The sequence below is a fragment of the Staurois parvus genome, unplaced genomic scaffold, assembly GCF_062004578.1.
Source record: "Staurois parvus isolate SC_StPar_1 unplaced genomic scaffold, SC_StPar_1.0 ptg000092l, whole genome shotgun sequence".
Classification (NCBI taxonomy): domain Eukaryota; kingdom Metazoa; phylum Chordata; class Amphibia; order Anura; family Ranidae; genus Staurois; species Staurois parvus.
This window is the reverse complement of record NW_028317888.1, coordinates 2,550,988-2,571,654: the sequence shown is the minus strand read 5'-3', so window position 1 is coordinate 2,571,654 and position 20,667 is coordinate 2,550,988. Positions and strand designations below refer to the sequence as shown.

The 20,667-nt window shown below is 44.9% G+C and overlaps 1 protein-coding gene across 1 annotated transcript in view; it reads right to left on the bottom strand.

Annotated features, from left to right (window-relative positions):
• The window catches only part of LOC149468122 (uncharacterized), a 162,572-nt gene extending 142,331 nt beyond the window's left edge, over positions 1-20,241 (bottom strand). The window contains exons 1-3 of the mRNA XM_089670678.1: positions 20,221-20,241; positions 11,653-12,974; positions 11,484-11,568 (exon numbers count right to left, since the gene is read on the bottom strand). Coding sequence (XP_089526804.1) covers positions 11,484-11,568; positions 11,653-12,974; positions 20,221-20,241 — 1,428 coding nt within the window. The remainder of the gene's footprint in view (positions 1-11,483; positions 11,569-11,652; positions 12,975-20,220) is intronic.
• Between the last annotated feature and the right edge of the window lie 426 nt (positions 20,242-20,667).

Sequence of the window (20,667 nt, the reverse complement as noted above, 5' to 3'; positions counted from 1 at the left end):
GGAAATGGTCTATGGTTATGAATTTTATTATATCATTATTTTTAATACTCATCTTAATAGTAAGAAAACTCATTCACAGCCACTAAAATATCCTATATTTTAGGGAGTGACGTTTTTTAATATTTTTTATTATTTTTGCATTGGGTAGCTCACCCATTTTTTATCTATACATTTATTTACCAAATATATTTATTAAAGGTTGTCAACTATAGGTGTGAACATAAATATAAGATATGCACGGGAGAATATTTTTTTACATAACTAATATCAAGCACATCATTTTACATTTTTTAACTATTCTGTTATTTTATGTATGTATATGGAGCGTTTTATAATCCTATTATACTCATACAGATATCATTTGGATTAATTTTTTGTGTATTTTTATGGATTATTAATATTTTATATACATATAATTCATTGTTATTTTATAGGCATATACTGTTTTTTCATATATACAGTCTATTTTTAATGTGTAATATTAAGTATTCAATGCCTGTTGACTAATTATATTTGTGGTCTGCGCATACTATGGAGATCGCTAGCAAACTGAGACTTGTAGTTCCACCACTTCATTAAACATACTGAGTAAAATTTATAATAAATAAATGAGGGGATATAATCAACTTTGGGAATCAAAGGAAGAGATCTAGACAATCTCTGCTATTTAAACTAGAATATACGTGTTTATTTAACCATCTAAACACGTGAGAATTAGTGGCTCAATACATAGATTCTGTACTGATTGAGTTCACATGTCCTTTCTCACTGAGAAAAATCCCCCATAGAAGTCAATGCATTTTTGGTCATCTTCAAAATGGCTGCCGCGCGGACGATCTGCGCATGCGCGAGCATCCGACGATGACGTCACGATCATCTAATGAGCATGCGCCGCCCACACTATATAAGAGCTGTCACTGAGAGCAGTCAGCTTCCTTTGATAACGTGCCATCACATGAAACATGTCAGGAAGTTGCTCTCAGTGACTCAGCCACGTGGATCTCTCATCTGGCCAGATGCCAACAGAAAATTAAAAGTGTAAGTGTCACTATTATCTTTTTTATACAAATTCTGAATAAAAACGGTGTTGCACTATGGAACTATTTGTGCTTGGGCTCTTTTTTCTTTGAGCCCACCTCCTAAAGGATCCCCTGAGATGACAGGTTAATTACTGGCACCCTCTGAGAGATTGCAACCATCTGATATTCATCTGTGTTTCTGAGCCTTGGATCCTGGATGACATCTAGACTGCTGGCTCCCCCTGGTGGATCTGGATTGCATAACCTGGATATATTGGCTGAAATACTACTATCTCTGGTGGCGTTCTTCAACAGATCCGTGTCCTGGATGCCCAACCCCAGATTACCTAATACCATCTATTACATGCGCAATATTAAGCGCTCTCTGGTTAGTGCATTCTACAGCTATATTTATCACCGAAGTCACCATACTATGATTTAAATATCTAAGAGACTGTCACGACTCATCACCTACCTGTATTATTGTTGAATATTCATTTACTATTTGAATCGTTTTGGCTAAATAGAGACGATATTTAAGCACACTTTGAGGATATTATTGAATAATTTTAGCGCTGCATGGTATATGAGATCTGAGTGATATAGAAGGTTTTGAGGGAATTACCTTTCATGCTAGCTGCTTCTGCCCTATAGATCTAGCGCTCGTTCTTGTTTCTGATATTTCAAGGCTGCTAAATGCCCCGAGAATAAGTTATGAATCATAATAGAAGCTATGAGAGTTTTTGGTCATAGCTTAGGTCTCCACCTACACCTCCCTCCCCAAATGAGTCGATTGGTTTACTGCTCCAGGGAGACACCCTGTGGAGTTGCTAGAAAATGCTGAGTTGGGGTGAGTTGAAAAATCTCCATTTTAACATCGAAACTGACAGTGGGAGATAAGAAATCCTTTTGCTCTGAAAACTAATCTGCTTAACCCAGGACGTGTGGCAAGTACTTTAACCCTCTAAACTTCTCTCTGTTATCTATTTGCTGTGTTATTGTTCTCTGTATATTTATATATATATTGGCTACATATTTTTCTGTAAATATTTTTATTGCACCCTTTTGACCTTTTAGTAATAATCTTACATTCTGAAAGTGTTGAACTGTTTCTAAAGCTCTTTAATGCAACTAAGAATCCCTGCCTCTGAAGAGCGCTACTGTGTGTTTTTAAATCTGCATACATCTGTCTGCAGTGACATTGTGTAGACAAACGATTATTCAAACATCATAGTGTTATTGCTGATATTGCCGGGTTTCCTCTTTCTCTGTACAAAAATGGCGGTAGTGGCAGTGTGAAGGGTTAATTGCATAATTAACCTGACCCAGTAACAATCTCTCTCAGGCCGCCGGTACACAGATTGTGGTCCATTAGCTGGAAAATCTTTGTGCAGGGTGCAGCTGGGAGTGGCATTGTTATGCACGTGACAGCGCAGTTTTAGATTGGCTAGTCCTTTGGTCACGAGTTTGGTGAGAAGGGCTGGGGTCTGATTGTCACAAGGAGTATGTCATATACAGCTCTGTGTACAGAGTGCAGTGGTCAGGATTATATCTTAGGCCTGTGTATAGAGTGCAGTGGTCAGTAGTATATCACATACAGCTCTGTGTACAGAGTGCAGTGGTCAGGATTATATCTTAGGCCTGTGTGGAGTGCAGCGATCAGGAGTATGTCATATACTGCCCTGTGTACAGAGCGCAGTGGTCAGGAGTATGTGATTTCCATCCCAGAGTACAGAGTGCACTGGTCAGGAGTATATCATACAGCCCTGTGTACAGAGCGCAGTGGTCAGGAGTATGTGATTTCCATCCCAGAGTACAGAGTGCAGTGGTCAGGATTATATCTTAGGCCTGTGTACAAAGTGCAGTGGTCAGGAGTATGTGATTTCCATCCCAGAGTGCAGTGGTCAGGATTATATCTTAGGCCTGTGTAACAGAGTGCAGTGGTCAGGATTATATTTTAGGCATGTGTACAGAGCTCAGTGGTCAGGAGTATGTCATATACAGCCCAGCATGCATAGTACAATGGTCAGGATGTTGTGGTATACAGCCCGGTATACAGAGTACACTGGTGAGGAATATAAACCCTTGTAAGGAATGCAGGTATCCAGCGACAGCCGGGATGACCAGATCGGTGGGCTATACCTAAGAAATGTGGAATAAGATGAGTAGGAGGAGTGTGATTACAGGGGGTGTAAAGTCAGGAGGTTTGTTACCTCCATGCATTCTATATATGAAGGTAAATACCCTTCTCTGTACAGCAGCCCCCCCAATACTCACCTGATCCGCATCCTGATCCAGCAATGTGCACAAGATCCTTGGCAGTCTGGGGACTCTCTCTCCTCATTGGCTGAGACAAGATCAGGGGCCATTGGCTCCTGCTGCTGTCAATCACAGCCAATGAGGAGGGAGAGGGGACTCTGTGGAGACACAGAGCAGCAACTCGCTCCCGAGCCTGCTTGGATGCCCCCATAACAAGCTGCTTGTTGTGGGGGCACTCAACAGGAGAAGGGACCAGGAGCGCATGTGGGGGACCCGAGAAGAGGAGGATCCAGGCTGCTCTGTGCAAACCCATCACACACAGCAGTAAGTATGACATGTTTGTTTTAAAAGAAAAAAAATGTTGCCTTTACAATCGCTTTAAGTGGAGTTTACTAATGGACACGACACCCTCCGACACCCACAGACCATAAACAAAGCAAAAGTGACTAATAAATGTGACAGCAAATAACCAACCCAACAACCTGACTATAATACACTGTGTACAAATGGGGGGAAGCTGACATACACCGGGCAGGACTGGGACTGGGAATCAGGGGAGCAGAGATGGGGAACAGGATGCAGGAAACCAGAATCAGGGGAAAGTATACAAGATACAGGACGCAGGATCCAGCAGGGAAGCGGCTCACAGGCAGAACACTGAGGAGCTGATGAAAACTACGGGGGGATTATATACCTTCCCAGCAGCCAGCATCAGGTGGAGCCTCATTACTGACACCTTCTGTCTGCTGGGAGACACAGCAATGTCTCCTCTCCACTTCCAATTGACTCACCTCTCACCCAGAGCATCCTGTCTGTACCTGACATCACTTCCTGTCTATACCTGACATGACTTCCAGTCTATACCTGACATCACTTCCTGTCTACCTGACGTCTCTTACCATCTGTACCTGACATCACTTCCTGTCTGTACCTGACATCACTTCTTGTCTGTACCTGACATCACTTCCTCTCTGGGTAGAAGGGAGATCACGTGGTGGAGCTCAGAGGAACTGCAGCTCCAAGAAATGTCTTAAAGTTTGAATCTTGTTGTTTCCAAGTGTTCTCCAATGTTCATGTCCATGTCTGGCAGGTTCCAGGACTTTTCAGAGTGGCAGTGAGGTGATGACAGCGGAACACTCTCTGGGTTCCATCACCAGGCACTGCAATTATACCCGACTGCTGGGAGCCACCATCTCCTTTCCTACAGTGAAAGTATAATTGTGACATCAGCAGAGAGGCAGTGGGAGGGTGGGATCAGGTAAGTACCACCACTGACCACCAATGCTGGGCTGGGGGTACACTTTGTTCTCACTGACAGCAACAATGGGGCTTATTTTATCTCACTGACACCAATGATGGATGTCAAGGAAATCAGGCCCACGGTGACTGGGTAACTGGAGTGAGATCCATGATTGGTGGAGAATGAATGAGGGTGGAGCTTTCTCTGAATTCTCTAGAATTCTCATCTGTTGACAATTGATGGACTGATCTGAATTCTGTGTGAAATATATCTGGTTGTTAATGATTGGCTGGAAATCAGGCGGTCACACCCCTAACCGATGACTCCTCATCTGTCGGCAGGTTTCCCCACTGACAGCTGAATGTCCACAAAAGAATTGTCAGCAATTACAAATTGTGGAAAACCCCTCAGAATGTCTCTGAGAATAAATGATATTTTATCTTCTCTCCAACTCAGACTATATTTGTCTTAGACGTAAGAGGCCCAAAATCCCGAGTCCCTGTCAGGTCTGAGCTCCAGCCGGATACAATCACCTTCTCCACTCACATAGTTTGCTTTTGTAAATGAAGTGAGTACAGAATTGAGGAAAGCGAGGACACCCGGCAACAATGGGATTCTGTCCTATCTCCTGCACCCGGAGCAAATGAACAACATGTACCAGCCTTCCCAGCCCCATCAATGTACACTGTGGAGGCATCTTGTATGTAGACTCTGGATTCAACAAACCAGCAGCCTGGCCATTCAGGAACGTACCATTGTTCAGCTCTGGGGGGGAAACAAACATCTCTCATGGAAAGGAGCTCTGGGGAGTCAACAGACCAATCTTTCATCTATACATATGTTTCCATCTCTCCACATCACTCCATTCTTTTTCTGGACAAAACCATTATAAATATCAGCGACAGATTTACAAATCTAGGATTTTACAATGAGAACACAATGTCACAAGGGATCTATAAAAGATTTTATCCGGACACAAGATCCCATTGTAAGAAAGGAATTCTGAATATGAACAGCGACTGTTATGTGGGATCCCATTATATTCAGTGCGGGGAAATGCATCTTTTATATTTTACTGAAACCTTAGATAATAAATTACATTTATGTCCCAGAAATTAACTTTACTGTATTTGTAACTGAAATTGTACCTTTCATAAATCATTGCACTAATATTGTGTAAAATAATAAAACTCATAAAACATCAGAACTACTAACAATTTATCCTCTAGTGTGTCTGCTGTTGTGAAGAAATATATATAATATTTGGGGGTTTTAAGTAATTTTAAGGTATAAATGGTTTTTAAAACATGTAAACAAAAAAATTAAAAATGTCTCCAGTACTCCATGGACCTTCATTCCACACAGTCTCCAGGAACCGGGAAACCACAGAGAAACCAAGTGTCCCCCGACTTCCTCTCCAGGCTGGGATGTCCCCCTGGTTGGGTGCCCCCTACAGTAGAAGAAGCAGACTGCACCTGCCTACATCTTCTTTATGCTTTGTCTGATCAGGATGGCGGTCATTTCTCCCTGAACACAGAGCCCCCTAAACACGAGGTAAACGTGGTGCAGCATTGAGCCCCGTCCAGCTGTAGTGTAGACTTTGACAGGCTGCAGGCAGCGGGGCTGGACGCTGTACCTGTGCTTACCAGGTGTATTATAATGCCAGCATTGCACCCACAGGGGCTGGACCCCCCATGTACAAGGGGTCTAAGAGATACCATCAGCTGGTGTCCCATTCCACCAGACCCCTATAACTGGAAGAGGACATGTTTGGGGGAATGTGTTGTAGAAGAACCCAGACCACGGTATTGTGTGATGAAATTATAATTCAACTTTATTAAATGTGACACTTTAACAACAGAAGAAAATAAATAGATTGTTTACATTTCCAGGATCTATTTATACCATTTATATCATCTATGCTAAGAAACTGATTAACATATGACACACCCCTCATTAATACCAGCCCCACCCACTTATGTGACCCTCTAAACATCCAAATCCCTGTAAATTCCCAGAAGACAATTTCATCATTTATCCACAACAAGCTGATTGGGTACAAGAGAACCCGGAGCCCCTCCTACTCATTCCCACACAAGTCCATGTCACCATCTACAAGGTGAGAGGACCTGAAGGAGAACAAGACCAGGACCACCAGGACATCGCCTGACTGAAGCCATGCTCACATTTCTTTCTAATGCTGCTTCTATGGTCTCCTCAGATACAGATTTGGCAGATGTACATTAGTGGAACCCTTTCACTCCGACCAATGTAAGGTTTCCATCAGCAGCAGCACGGCCTTATAGCTATAGCACCCGGGGTTGTCTACATTTGTTAGGCCAACTGTCAGCTTTCTGGTGGAAGTGATTCAGCCGCTTTGAAGGTTCCCCCCCACCATGTATACTGGGCTCAGCTGTCCTTCCTGCAAGCCCAAGACAGGCATGGTGGGTGTCAGCGATGAGAGCAGAAGGAGATCAGCAAACATCTGATCTCCCCTTCAGTGAATGAATGTGGGAGGTGGGAGATTATGTCATTTCTGGGTTCAGAGCTGTCATTCTTCAGTCTTTATGGTTTGGGAAGGAGCTGATTAGGCATGATCTGTGCTTGACCATCTTTCTTGGGGTACAGAGGTGACATTGGGGGTCTAATAATGTTCTGATGTCTCTTTAACCACTTGCCTACCAGGCACTTATACCCCCTTATTTACCAGGCCAATTTTCAGCTTTCAGCGCTGCCGCAATTTGATTGACAATTGCGCGGTCATGCAACATTGTACCCATATGAAATTTTGATCATTTTTTTCTCACAAATAGAGCTTTCTTTTGGTGGTATTTAATCGCCACTGGGCGCTTTACTTTTTGCGCTATAAATAAAAAAACGTGCAAAAAATTTGAAAAAAAATAAGTTTCTTTTATAAAATTTTTCAAACAGGTATTTTTTCTCCTTCACTGATGTGCGTTGATGAGGCAGCACTGATGGGCACTGATAGGCAGCACTAAAGGGCACTGATAGGCAGCACTAATGAGGTGGCACTGATAGGCAGCACTGATAGACAGCACTAATGAGGTGTCACGGATAGGCGGCACTAATATGCAGCACTGATAGGTGACACTGATTATGGGTACTGATAGACGGCACTGACTGGCATCACTGCTGGGCACTGACTGGCGGCACTGACTGGCACAACCCCTGGGCACTGACTGGCATCACTGCTGGGCTGCACTGGTGGGTGGCACTGGTGGGCAGCACTGGTGGGTGGGCACAGGTGGGTGGCACTGCTGGGCACAGGTAGGTGGCACTTCAGAGTGGCACAGGTGGGTGCACTGCTGGGCACAGGTGGGTGATCTGCTGAACACGGGTGGGCGGAGCTAGTGGGCGCACTGCTGGGCACAGGTGGGCGGAACTTGCGGGTGGCACTGCTGGGCACCGATCATCAGGGCACTGATCATCAGTGCCCTGATGATCGGTGCCGATCCCCGCTCTGACAACTGCCGATTCTCGGCAGTACTTTCCTCACGATCTGACAGCGTGAGGAAAGTGCAGCCAAGAACCGGCACTTGCATTTCCCTCTGATCAGCGTGTCATTGGACACGGCTGATCACGTGGTAAAAGGCCGCTGTGATTGGCCTTTTACCACATCACGTGATCAGCTGGAGATCGCCGGGTGCGCTCCCCCTGGGGCACGCAGGAGAGCGCGTTCTGGGAGGACGTCATATGACGTCCACTCAGAACTGGCCGGCCGCAGTGCAGCCGTCATTCGACTATCTGCGGTCGGCAGCTAGTTAAAGAGGACCTGTGACCAGAAATATGTATCACAGGGGGGCTATCAACCCTCTATCTGATAGAAGCCATGTTAGGTGAAAAAAGAGTTGAAAAAAAATTAAAGTAACACTATAAAAATTAAAAAAAATACAAAACAAATCACACGACACATTTTACATATCATTGCACAAGTGAGAGTGAGAACAATCATTCTGAGGCCATCGTTCACGGGTAACTATCTGAACTGATAGCCTATAAAAGCTCTTAAAGCGTCACCATTTAACAATTTTTGGTACTGAAGTTTGTCACCATTTCACAAGTACGCACAATTTGTAAAGTTTGACATGTTTGGTATCTATATACTTGATGCCAACCTCATATTTTATATTTCACCAAACAAATTGGGTCATATATTGTGTTCTTTGTGCACTAACATTATTTTTTTTACAGAAAATATGTATTTGATAAACAGCTGTACTAATATTCTGTGACATGAAAAATGGCAACTACCACCATTATATTCTCCAGAGTCTCTGCTTTCAGATAATAAAAGAAATGTTTGGGGTTTAACTAATCATGTGGCCTAAAATGTGAAATTAACTAAAAACAAAAGCAAAATAAACTCTGGCAGTGAAAGAAAATACAGCAATATATAATATTTCAAAATCAAAACTATGGTAGCAACTAATGGCTTAAGAAGCAAACCCACCATATTACTCAACCAGGTTCCAACTAAACCCATCCAAAACATTGGATCCCACCTCCCCCCACCCAGGTTCCTGTTGGAACTCCTTTACCTTGTGCAGATATCCCCTTCTGAGATCCTCATGTTCTAATATAAATGTACAACACTCTCTATCTGACACCATTTGTAGACTCCACCTTGGTCTTCCAAGAGATAGTCAGCTGCCATGCAGTTCTGTGACACCACCTTAGGTGGTGGAGCCACTTCTGCTGTCAGCTCTGCTATAACATCAATGGTGTCATTGGTTATCTGATCCATGACTCCAGTACATCTTACGTATCTTAGATTCCCCATCCCGTCTATGAAGGGCTCACTGCATAAAGCAGCTCCAGTCCATAGAAAATGTTTCTTATCACTGGAAGGCCAGGGGAGTATTGGGAGAAATTGAGGCTTTCCCTTACAGATATGGGGGGAGGGGCAACATAACCTCAAGTACAGCTATGGGTGGAATTGAAGGGAAGACATTTTAGGGTGCTCCTTCCACACAAGACGCAAATGTTATCTGGAAGGACTAGGAATCCATTGGACCAATGGGGATTAAACATTCTGAAATTACATTGAGAAACCATGAAATGTTACTAGCCTGTGATTGGCTCTCCTATTGTTGGTGAAGTAAATGAGACTCCCCTTGTCGGTGCCATTAATGGAATTAAATGGTTCTTCCAAACCCAAAAAGGTGACCCCCTTGGGTAAGTACCCATCCTACTATTCCTGATATGAGTATGAAGTCCCTGCTATACAGGAAACATGTGGGCAATCATTTACACCTTTTACAGCAGGACAGTAAATATCAGAACACAATTCAAACAGAAGACCAACAGCAGGAAGTCTGCTAACTGAATGTGTAATGCAATCTGTCATTAGCATTCCCAGAGTTCCCTCTGCAACATAGTTGTATCAGTTGTTGGTCCTGTCTGTAGATCTGTTATTTCCCCACCTTCTGTAACAGGGTGACAACCCTGATCATTCTGCAGGAACATTACACAGCAGCGTTGTCACCCTGTACAGGGAAGTCTTAGATAGATTATAAGTAAGACACACAACAAGTAAAGTCCAACTTCAGCTAACTCTTCTACAGCAGTTACAGCAACAGGTTCTCTATAAGGTCCAACCCCCCATATGAATGGAAGATGACAGTTGTAAGCACCCCCAGCAGTGTTATATGGTGTTTCCCAACCCCCTTAACTTTAATTTTTGCCAGATAGCTTGGCCTTCTACATGAAGCAGAAAAAAACAGATCTACTGGGAGGGTCAACAGGTAATAAAAATGTTATAAGGGGAGACTTGGAAAAACATAAAACATTTATGCTGACAGATTCCACCATTTATGTAATTATTGATTTTGCCCATTGTTACACTTTAGTGCCGATGTCTTAGAATTTCCAGGAATAATTAGTGCTCTTTGCAAACTTTGCCCCAAAAAGGGACCCGTTCATTCAGAGTCATTAAGGTGAACCCCAATAAGAGGAATTTCAGTCTCCCAGAAGAAGTGGTAGGAATATGACCGCACACTTAGCACTTTGTAAGTTCAGATCTCTTGCAGTTGTACCGTGTGAATAGTTTATGGAGATGAGCAATAGCTGGACAGAAAAAAAAGATAATAAGGACATCCAATCTTCACCTGATAGAATCCCTTTTGAGAAAACCAGATGAAACATAAGTGGCCAGCTGGGATTAGGTGGTACTGTTGAATATGTCCCCTAAAACAGTATTAACTCCGTGTTGGAAGGCCTACACCAGCTTAAGAAGTTACTCTCTAACCAAACATAGACCTCTATCTGGCTACAGACCTGCCTGTCATCCATGAGAGGAGATGGAACATGGAAAGGAGGCATTGATCATGGGAGAGGAGGTTGACCATGTAATGGGAGGTGTGGACAAGGTGGGCTTAGCTGGAGCCCTCAAGCCTAGCTTATGGTGTTTCAGTTCTCAAAAGAACCTGGAATGGGTTCTCCTAATGAGGTTTCAGAGGCTTGGCAAGAAGCCATTGGACCCCATCCTAGACTCTGGTACTGAGGCAATGTTGGTCATGTATTGGTTGGTCAGATTCTGGCAATGAAGAAAACACATGGGAACATAGCTCAGTTAGTGAATGATGAAAATGCATTACATGTTCAGTCAATGCTCCATAAAAAAGGATAAAGATGAGAATGATGAGGAATACAGTTCAGTCATTGCTGCTTGTCTGAAAAAATGTCCAAAGGTAAAAGATTCACAGGCCTTCTAGGTGTGTTTCTGAAGGACATAAGAACTAAACCCAATGAATCCGATCATTAGAGTCCTGTTTGTTCAAAGTTTTTTTTTTTTAAGTAGCATCATGTCTTCCCTAGTTTGTGGGAAGACATTGGGCCTGTGAGCCTAATGGGACAGCTGTGACTTCTTTAATATTGCCCCTTCTTCTGGAGTTTCCTCTATGCAGCTCAAGCTTGTGAATCCTCTGGTGACAGATTAGCCCGGCATTACCTGTAAAAGCTTTGTCACATTCTGAACATTGATATGGCTTCTCTCCAGTATGAACCCTCTCATGTATGACAAGGTTTCCTCTCTGTTTAAAAGTTTTATCACATTCAGAACACTGATATGGCATCTCTCCAGTGTGGATCCTCTGGTGTGCTATGAAAACAGACTTCTGTGTAAAAGTTTTATCACATTCAGAACACTGATGTGGTTTCTCTCCAGTGTGGATCCTCTGGTGTGTGATAAGATATGACTTCCATGTAAAAGCTTTGTCACATTCAGAACACTGATATGACTTCTCTCCAGTGTGAACCCTCTGGTGTATGATAAGATATGACTTCTGTGTAAAAGCTTTGTCACATTCAGAACACTGATATGACTTCCCTCCAGTGTGAACCCTCTGGTGTATGATAAGCTCTTTCTTGGTTAAAAAAGCTTTGTCACATTCAGAACATTGATATGGCTTCTCTCCAGTGTGAATCCTCTGGTGTATGATAAGATCTGCCTTGGGTGTAAAAAATTTGTCACATTCAGAACACTGATATGATTTCTCTCCAGTGTGAATCCTCTGGTGTGTGATAAGACTTGACTTCTGTGTAAAAGTTTTTTCACATTCAGAACACTGATATGACTTCTCTCCAGTGTGGATCCTCTGGTGTATGATAAGCTGTGACTTCCATGTAAAAGCTTTGTCACACTCAGAACACTGATATGACTTCTCTCCAGTGTGAATCCTCTGGTGTGTGATAAGACTTGACTTCTGTGTAAAAGTTTTTTCACATTCAGAACACTGATATGACTTCTCTCCAGTGTGGATCCTCTGGTGTCTGATAAGCTGTGACTTCCATGTAAAAGCTTTGTCACACTCAGAACACTGATATGACTTCTCTCCAGTGTGGATCCTCTGGTGCCTGATAAGATGTGACTTCCGTGTAAAAGCTTTGTCACATTCAGAACATTGATATGGCTTCTCTCCAGTGTGCATCCTCTGGTGTCTGATAAGATGTGACTTGTGTGTAAAAGCTTTGTCACATTCAGAACATTGATATGACTTCTCTCCAGTGTGAATCCTCTGGTGTGTGATAAGACTGGTCTTCCATGTAAAAGCTTTGTCACATTCAGAACACTGATATGGCTTCTCTCCAGTGTGAATCCTCTGGTGTATGATAAGCTCTGCCTTGGTTGTAAAAAATTTGTCACATTCAGAACACTGATATGACTTCTCTCCAGTGTGAATCCTCTGGTGTGTGATAAGACTTGACTTCTGTGTAAAAGTTTTTTCACATTCAGAACACTGATATGACTTCTCTTCAGTGTGAATCCTCTGGTGTATGATAAGCTGTGACTTCCATGTAAAAGCTTTGTCACACTCAGAACACTGATATGACTTCTCTCCAGTGTGGATCCTCTGGTGTCTGATAAGATGTGACTTCCATGTAAAAGCTTTGTCACATTCAGAACACTGATATGACTTCTCTCCAGTGTGAACCTTCTGGTGTGTGATATGTTTTGCCTCCATTGTAAAATCTTTGTTACGTTCCAAACAAGAAATAGCTTGAAATGACTCCTCTTATGTATACATGGGTTGGACTTTACTGTAAAGCAATTGTCACTTCCAGAACACTGAAATGACTTTTCTCATGTTATCCTCTGAGGTTGGATCAGTGTTGAAGAGGACCCAAAGCACTTATGACATTTAGAACACGGATATGACTTGTGTCCTGTGTGACTCCTCCAGTGAACTGCAATAAAAACTTTCAGTCAATTAAGACACCCAGATGTTTGGTTTCCCATGTGACTGAGTTGTATTCACGAAGACCAGCATGACCGAAAACGTGGCTCATCAATCCACCTGTACAAAAAAAATAAAAATCAGAATTCTATATAAAAGGGCTAAAGTTGGTTTTTATTTTTAATGATCATTATTATGCAGGCTGTGTCAGCATTATGGTTTCCCTCAAAGGGCCAGTTGTAATTGTAAGACTAGATGTCCAGAGCATCTCACCCCCCATTACATCAGATGTCAAGAACTCCACACCCACCCTAACATCACTGTGCACCTCCTTTGGGGGCATGAGGGGCAATCAAAGGGTTAACTGTGTGCTGGGAGTGTTTTACTAGGGGGTAAGGGGGTGCATCACTGTAAGTGCACTGTTCTGGATGGCTGTGCTGTGCAGTGTGCCTGAGCTAACAGGGAGGAAGATTGTTAGTAAACAAAACAGTCCTCCTCCCCATCAGAGATACTCGGTAATCACTGGGCGCCGGCGGGTAATTACTGGCCGGGATCCGGTGATTGACAGCCACACATGCTATTTCTATAACTCCTGATTGGCGGGAGATATGACATCACACGTACACTGTTTCTATCACTTCCGATTGGTGGGAGATATGACATCACATGCACACTATTTCTATAAATCTCGATTGGTGGGAGATATGACATCACACACACACTATTTCTATCACTTCCGATTGGTGGGAGATATGACATTACACACGCACTATTTATATCACTCCTGATTGGCGGGAGATACAGGTGAAACTCAAAAAATTAGAATAACGTGCAAAAGTTCATTTATTTCAATAATGCAACTTAAAAGGTGAAACTAATATATGAGATAGACTCATTACATGACCCCTGTACACTGCCCAACTGATTCCTTCACACTCTCCTGTTGCCCTCCCACCCTGTGCCCTGCTGACCCCTGTACACTGCCCAACTGATTCCTTTACACTCTCCTGTTGCCCTCCCATCCTGTACCCTGCTGACCCCTGTACACTTCACAACTGATTTCTTTACACTTTTCTGCTTTCCTCCCATACTGTGCCCTGCTGACCCCTGTACACTGCTCAACTGATTCCTTTACACTCTCCTGTTGCCCTCCCACCCTGTGCCCTGCTGACCCCTGTACACTGCTCAACTGATTCCATTACAATCTTCTGCTGACCTCCCATCCTGTGCCCTGCTGACCCCTGTACACTGCTCAACTGATTCCATTACAATCTTCTGATGACCTCCCATTCTGTGCCCTTCTGACCCCTGTACACTGCCCAACTGATTCCTTTACACTTTCCTGCCGCCCTCCCATCCTGTACCCTGCTGACCCCTGTACACTTCACAACTGATTTCTTTACACTTTTCTGCTTTCCTCCCATACTGTGCCCTGCTCACCCCTGTGCACTGCTCAACCGATTCCTTTACACTCTCCTGCCAACCTCCCATCCTGTGCCCTGCTGACCACTGTGCTCTGCCTAACCGAGTCCTTTACACTCTCCTGCAGAACTCCCATCCTGTGCCCTGCTGACCCCTGTACACTGCCCAACTGATTCCTTTGCTCTCTTCTGCTGACCTCCCATGCTGTACCCTGCTGACCCCTGTACACTGCCCTACTGATTCCTTTACACTCTTCTGCTGACCTCCCATCCTGTGCCCTGATGACCCCTGTACACTGCCCAACTGATTCCTTTACACTCTTCTGCTGATCTCCTATCCTGTGCCCTGCTGACCCCTGTACACTGCCCAACTGATTCCTTTACACTCTTCTGCTGACCTTCCATCCTGTGCCCTGCTGACCCCTGTACACTGCCCAACTGATTCCTTTACACTCTTCTGCTGACCTCCCATCCTGTACCCTGCTGACCCCTGTACACTGCCCAACTGATTCCTTTACACTCTTCTGCTGACCTCCCATCCTGTGCCCTGATGACCCCTGTACACTGCCCAACTGATTCCTTTACACTCTTCTGCTGACCTCCCATCCTGTGCCCTGCTGACCCCTGTACACTGCCCAACTGATTCCTTTACACTCTTCTGCTGACCTTCCATCCTGTGCCCTGCTGACCCCTGTACACTGCCCAACTGATTCCTTTACACTTCTGCTGACCTCCCATCCTGTGCCCTGCTGACCCCTGTACACTGCCCAACTGATTCCTTTACACTCTTCTGCTTACCTCCCATCCTGTGCCCTGCTGACCCCTGTACACTGCCCAACTGATTCCTTTACACTTCTGCTGACCTCCCATCCTGTGCCCTGCTGACCCCTGTACACTGCCCAACTGATTCCTTTACACTCTTCTGCTGACCTTCCATCCTGTGCCCTGCTGACCCCTGTACACCGCCCAACTGATTCCTTTACACTTCTGCTGACCTCCCATCCTGTGCCCTGCTGACCCCTGTACACTGCCCAACTGATTCCTTTACACTTCTGCTGACCTCCCATCCTGTGTCCTGCTGACCCCTGTACACTGTCCAACTGATTCCTTTACACTCTTCTGCTGACCTCCCATCCTGTATCCTGCTGACCCCTGTACACTGTCCAACTGATTCCTTTACACTCTTCTGCTGACCTCCCATCCTGTTTCCTCCTGACCCCTGTACACTGCCCAACTGATTCCTTTACTCTCTTCTGCTGACCTCCCATGCTGTACCCTGCTTACCCCGGTACACTTGAGAAAGTAGTAATTGAGCGCTGGGAACAATAATCAAATATAAAGCCGCTAGCATAAAGGCAACCTTTCAACCCAGTATGGAAATATAAAATAAGTATGCAGTGCTTATATATGTATAATCAAGTGATGGAAAAAATGAATAATTAAATAATGAATAATTAAATTATGCACAATAACATATGTTAACCCCTCGCCCTCCAGAGGATTTACCCCCCTTAATGACCACGCCTCTTTTTGCTACTCGGCGCTGCACTTATTCAACTGATAATTGCGCGGTCATGCAATGCTGCACCCAAACGAAATTTACGTCCTTTTTTTCACACAAATAGAGCTTTCTTTCGGTGTAATTTGATCACCTGTGCGCTTTTTATTTTTCACGCTATAAACAAAAAAAGGCCAAAAATTTTGACGAAAAACAATATTTTTTACTTTCAGCAATAAAAAATATATAGTAAACTCAAAGTTAGTTATAAATTTAGGCCAAAATGTATTCTGCTCCATGTTTTTGGTAAAAAAAATCCCAATAAGTGTATATTGATTGCTTTGTGCGGAAGTTATAGCGTCTACAAACTATGGTATAGATACTGCAATTTACGCCATTTTTCTGCTATACAGCGCTGCGCTAGTTTAACGGAAAATTGCGCGATCATGCAATATGGTACATAAATGAAATTTACATCCTTTTTTTCCCCACAAATTGAGCTTTCTTTTGGTGGTATTTGATTGCCTGTGCGGTTTTTATTTTTTGCGCTATAAAATAAAAGCTGACAATTTTTAGGAAAAAAAAACAATATTTTGGACTATTTGCTATAAAACATGTCCAGTAAAAAAAAAATGAAAAAAATCAAATTTAGTCATAAATTTCTGCCAAAATGCATTCTGTGACATGTCTTTGCTAAAAAAAAAACCCAATACGTGTAAATTAATTGGTTTACGTGAAAGTTATAGCGTTTACAAATGGCGGGAAAGATACTGGGATTTTTAATTTTTATTTTTACTAATAATGGCAATGATCAGCGAATTATGGCAGCGATCAAGGACTTATGGCAGCGACCAGCGACTTATGGCGGGACTGCGGGACTGCGGGACTGCGGCGGACATTTTGACACTGGGGGGGAACTGACTTGGGGTCACTGACATCCCCAGTGACACCAATACAGTGATCAGTGAAAAAAAAACACTGAAACTGTACTAATAGCACTGGGGAGGAAGGGGTTAACCTTTTTAGGAGTTTACTGTGTAAGGGGAGTGTTTTACTAGGGGGCAGGGGTGTGTGCTGGACAGGGGGAGGGAGGGGGGAGCTGATCGAGGGAGAGAAATTCTTCTCTCCCTCTTCAGCTTGTCGGGGAAATGTCACAGAGCAGGCTGTGTGTAAACAATGCAGCTCTGCTCTGTGTCAGTGATGACAGCTCATCGCGGGAAAACGGCTGGTAAAAACCGGCCGTGACCCGGCGGCTGGCTGACACCCGCTGTGGACACCCGCGGGACAGGGAGGGCGGGCGCGCACCTCACGCGCGCCCCCTACCTGTTTTGCGGGGTCCGTTTTAAAACGTTGTTTTGCCTACCAGTGCCGCCCTGCCGCCGTACATGTACAGTGGCTGGGCGGCATGCGGTTAAATATGTTAGATAACTCAGTCCTTATAATAAAGTGATTAAGTGCAGGTGTTCCAACAGTCCATGATCAAGAAAACCGTGACTCTTGTGTTGTTGTGAATGTACAAACAATGCACTAACCAGATAGCGCATACATTGCGCATGGAGCAGTTAAGACCCGCTCCTGGTGCTCTGGACTTGTGATACCAGGAAGATGTCATCAGCAAGTTGGCCACTAGATGTCATCAGTCCAGGTGTATTCTTAAGCATTCCACCAAGGCCATCCTCAGCAGGGGAAAAGGGGAAGTCATATATCCTCCAAATCCTGAGGAACCTTCAAAAACGAGCTGAAAGAGTACTAGATTTTTCAATGCATCTTCGACCTTCCTGTCAGTCAAATGTAAGTTCTTCGATAGTTTGGAAAGGCCACAAGTGGATCATCTGAGTATAGGAGACCACCGGCCAACACTGCCCAACTGATTCCTTTACACTCTCTTCACAACCTCCCATCCTGTACCCTGCTGACCCCTGTACACTGCCCAACTGATTCCTTTACCATCTTCTGCTGACCTCCCATCCTGTGCCCTGCTGACCCCTGTACACTGTCCATCTGATTCCTTTACACTCTTCTGCTGACCTCCCATCCTGTGCCCTGATGACCCCTGTACACTGCCCAACTGATTTCTTTACACTCTTCTGCTGACCTCCCATCCTGTGCCCTGCTGACCCCTGTACACTGCCCAACTGATTCCTTTACACTCTTCTGCCAACCTCCCATCCTGTGCCCTACTGACCCCTGTACACTGCCCTACTGATTCCATTACACTCTTCTGCTGACCTCCAATGCTGTGATCTGCTGACCCCTGTACACTGCCCAACTGATTCCTTTACATTTTCTGCTGACCTCCAATGCTGTGATCTGCTGACCCCTGTACACTGCTCAATTGATTACTTTACACTTCTTCTGACCTCCCATTCTGTGCCCTTCTAAACCCAGTACACTGTCCAACTGATTCCTTTACACTTTTTTGCTTTCCTCCCATACTGTGCCCTGCTGACCCCTGTACACTGCTCACCCAATTCCTTTATACTTTTCTGCCTTCCTCTCATCCTTTGCCCTACTAACTCCTGTGCATTGCCCAACCGATTTCTTTACACTCTTCTGCCAACCTCCCATCCTGTGCCCTTCTGACCCCTGTACACTGCCCAACTGATTCCTTTACACTGTTCTGCCGACCTCCCATTCTGTGCCCTTCTTAACCCTGTACATTGCTCAACCGATTCCTTTAAATTCTCCTGCCGACTTCCCATCCTGTGCCCTGCTGACCCCTGTACACTGCCCAACTGATTCCTTTACACTTTTCTGCTGACCTCCCATCCTGTGTCCTGCTAACCCCTGTGCTCTGCCCAACCATGTCCTTTACACTCTTCTTCTGACCTCCCATCCTTTGCCCTGCTGATCCCTGAACACTGACCAACTGATTCCTTTTCACTCTTCTGCTTACCTTCCATCCTGTGCCCTGCTGACCCCTGTACACTGCCCAACCGATTCCTTTACACTTTCCCTCCGACCTACCATCCTGTGCCCTGCTGACCCCTGTACACTGTCCAACTGATTCCTTTACACTCTTCTGCTGACCTCCCATCCTGTGCCCTGCTGACCCCTGTACACTGCCCAACTGATTCCTTTACACTCTTCTGCTGACCTCCCATCCTGTGCCCTGCTGACCCCTGTACATTGCCCAACTGATTCCATTACAATCTTCTGAGGACTTCCCATTCTGTGCCTTGCTGACCCCTGTACACTGCCCAACCGATTCCTTTACACTTTTTTGCTTTCCTCCCATACTGTGCCCTGCTGACCCCTGTACACTGCCCAACCATGTCCTTTACACTCTTCTTCTGACCTCCCATCCTTTGCCCTGCTGATCCCTGAACACTGACCAACTGATTCCTTTTCACTCTTCTGCTTACCTTCCATCCTGTGCCCTGCTGACCCCTGTACACTGCCCAACTGACTCCTTACACTTTCCCTCCGACCTACCATCCTGTGCCCTGCTGACCCCTGTACACTGCCCAACCGATTCCTTTACACTTTCCCTCCGACCTACCATCCTGTGCCCTGCTGACCCCTGTACACTGTCCAACTGATTCCTTTACACTCTTCTGCTGACCTCCCATCCTGTGCCCTGCTGACCCCTGTACACTGCCTAATTGATTCCTTTACACTCTTCTGCTGACCTCCCATTCTGTGCCCTGCTAACCCCTGTACACTGCCCAACTGATTCCTTTACACTCTTCTGCTGACCTCCCATCCTGTGCCCTGCTGACCCCTGTACACTGCCTAATTGATTCCTTTACACTCTTCTGCTGACCTCCCATCCTGTGCCCTGCTGACCCATTTACACTGCCCAACTGATTCCTTTACAGTCTTCTGCTGACCTCCCATCCTGTGCCCTGCTGACCCCTGTACATTGCCCAACTGATTCCATTACAATCTTCTGAGGACTTCCCATTCTGTGCCCTGCTGACCCCTGTACACTGCCCAACCGATTCCTTTACACTTTTTTGCTTTCCTCCCATACTGTGCCCTGCTGACCCCTGTACACTGCCCAACTGATTCCTTTACACTCTCCTGCCGACCTCCCATCCTGTGCCCTGCTGACCCCTGTACACTGCCCAACTGATTCCCTTACACTCTTCTGCCGACTTCCCATCCTGTGCCCTGCTGACCCCTGTACACTGCCCAACTGATTCCTTTACACTTCTGCTGACCTCTCATTCTGTGCCCTGCTTAGTCCCGGAAACCTGCTCAACTGATTCCTTTACTCTGTCCTGCCGATCTCCCATCCTATGCCCTTCTGACCCCTATACACTGTCCAACCGATTCCTTTACACTTTCCTGCTGACCTACCATCCTGTGCCCTGCTGACCCCTGTACATTGCCCAATTGATTCCTTTACACTCTCCTGCCGACCTCACATCCGGTGCCCTGCTGACCGCTGTACACTGCCCAACCGATTCCTTTATAATTCTGCTGACCTCCCATCCTGTGCCCTGCTGACCCCTGTACACTGCCTAATTGATTCCTTTACACTTCTGCTGACCTCCCATTCTGTGCCTTGCTGACCCATGTACATTGC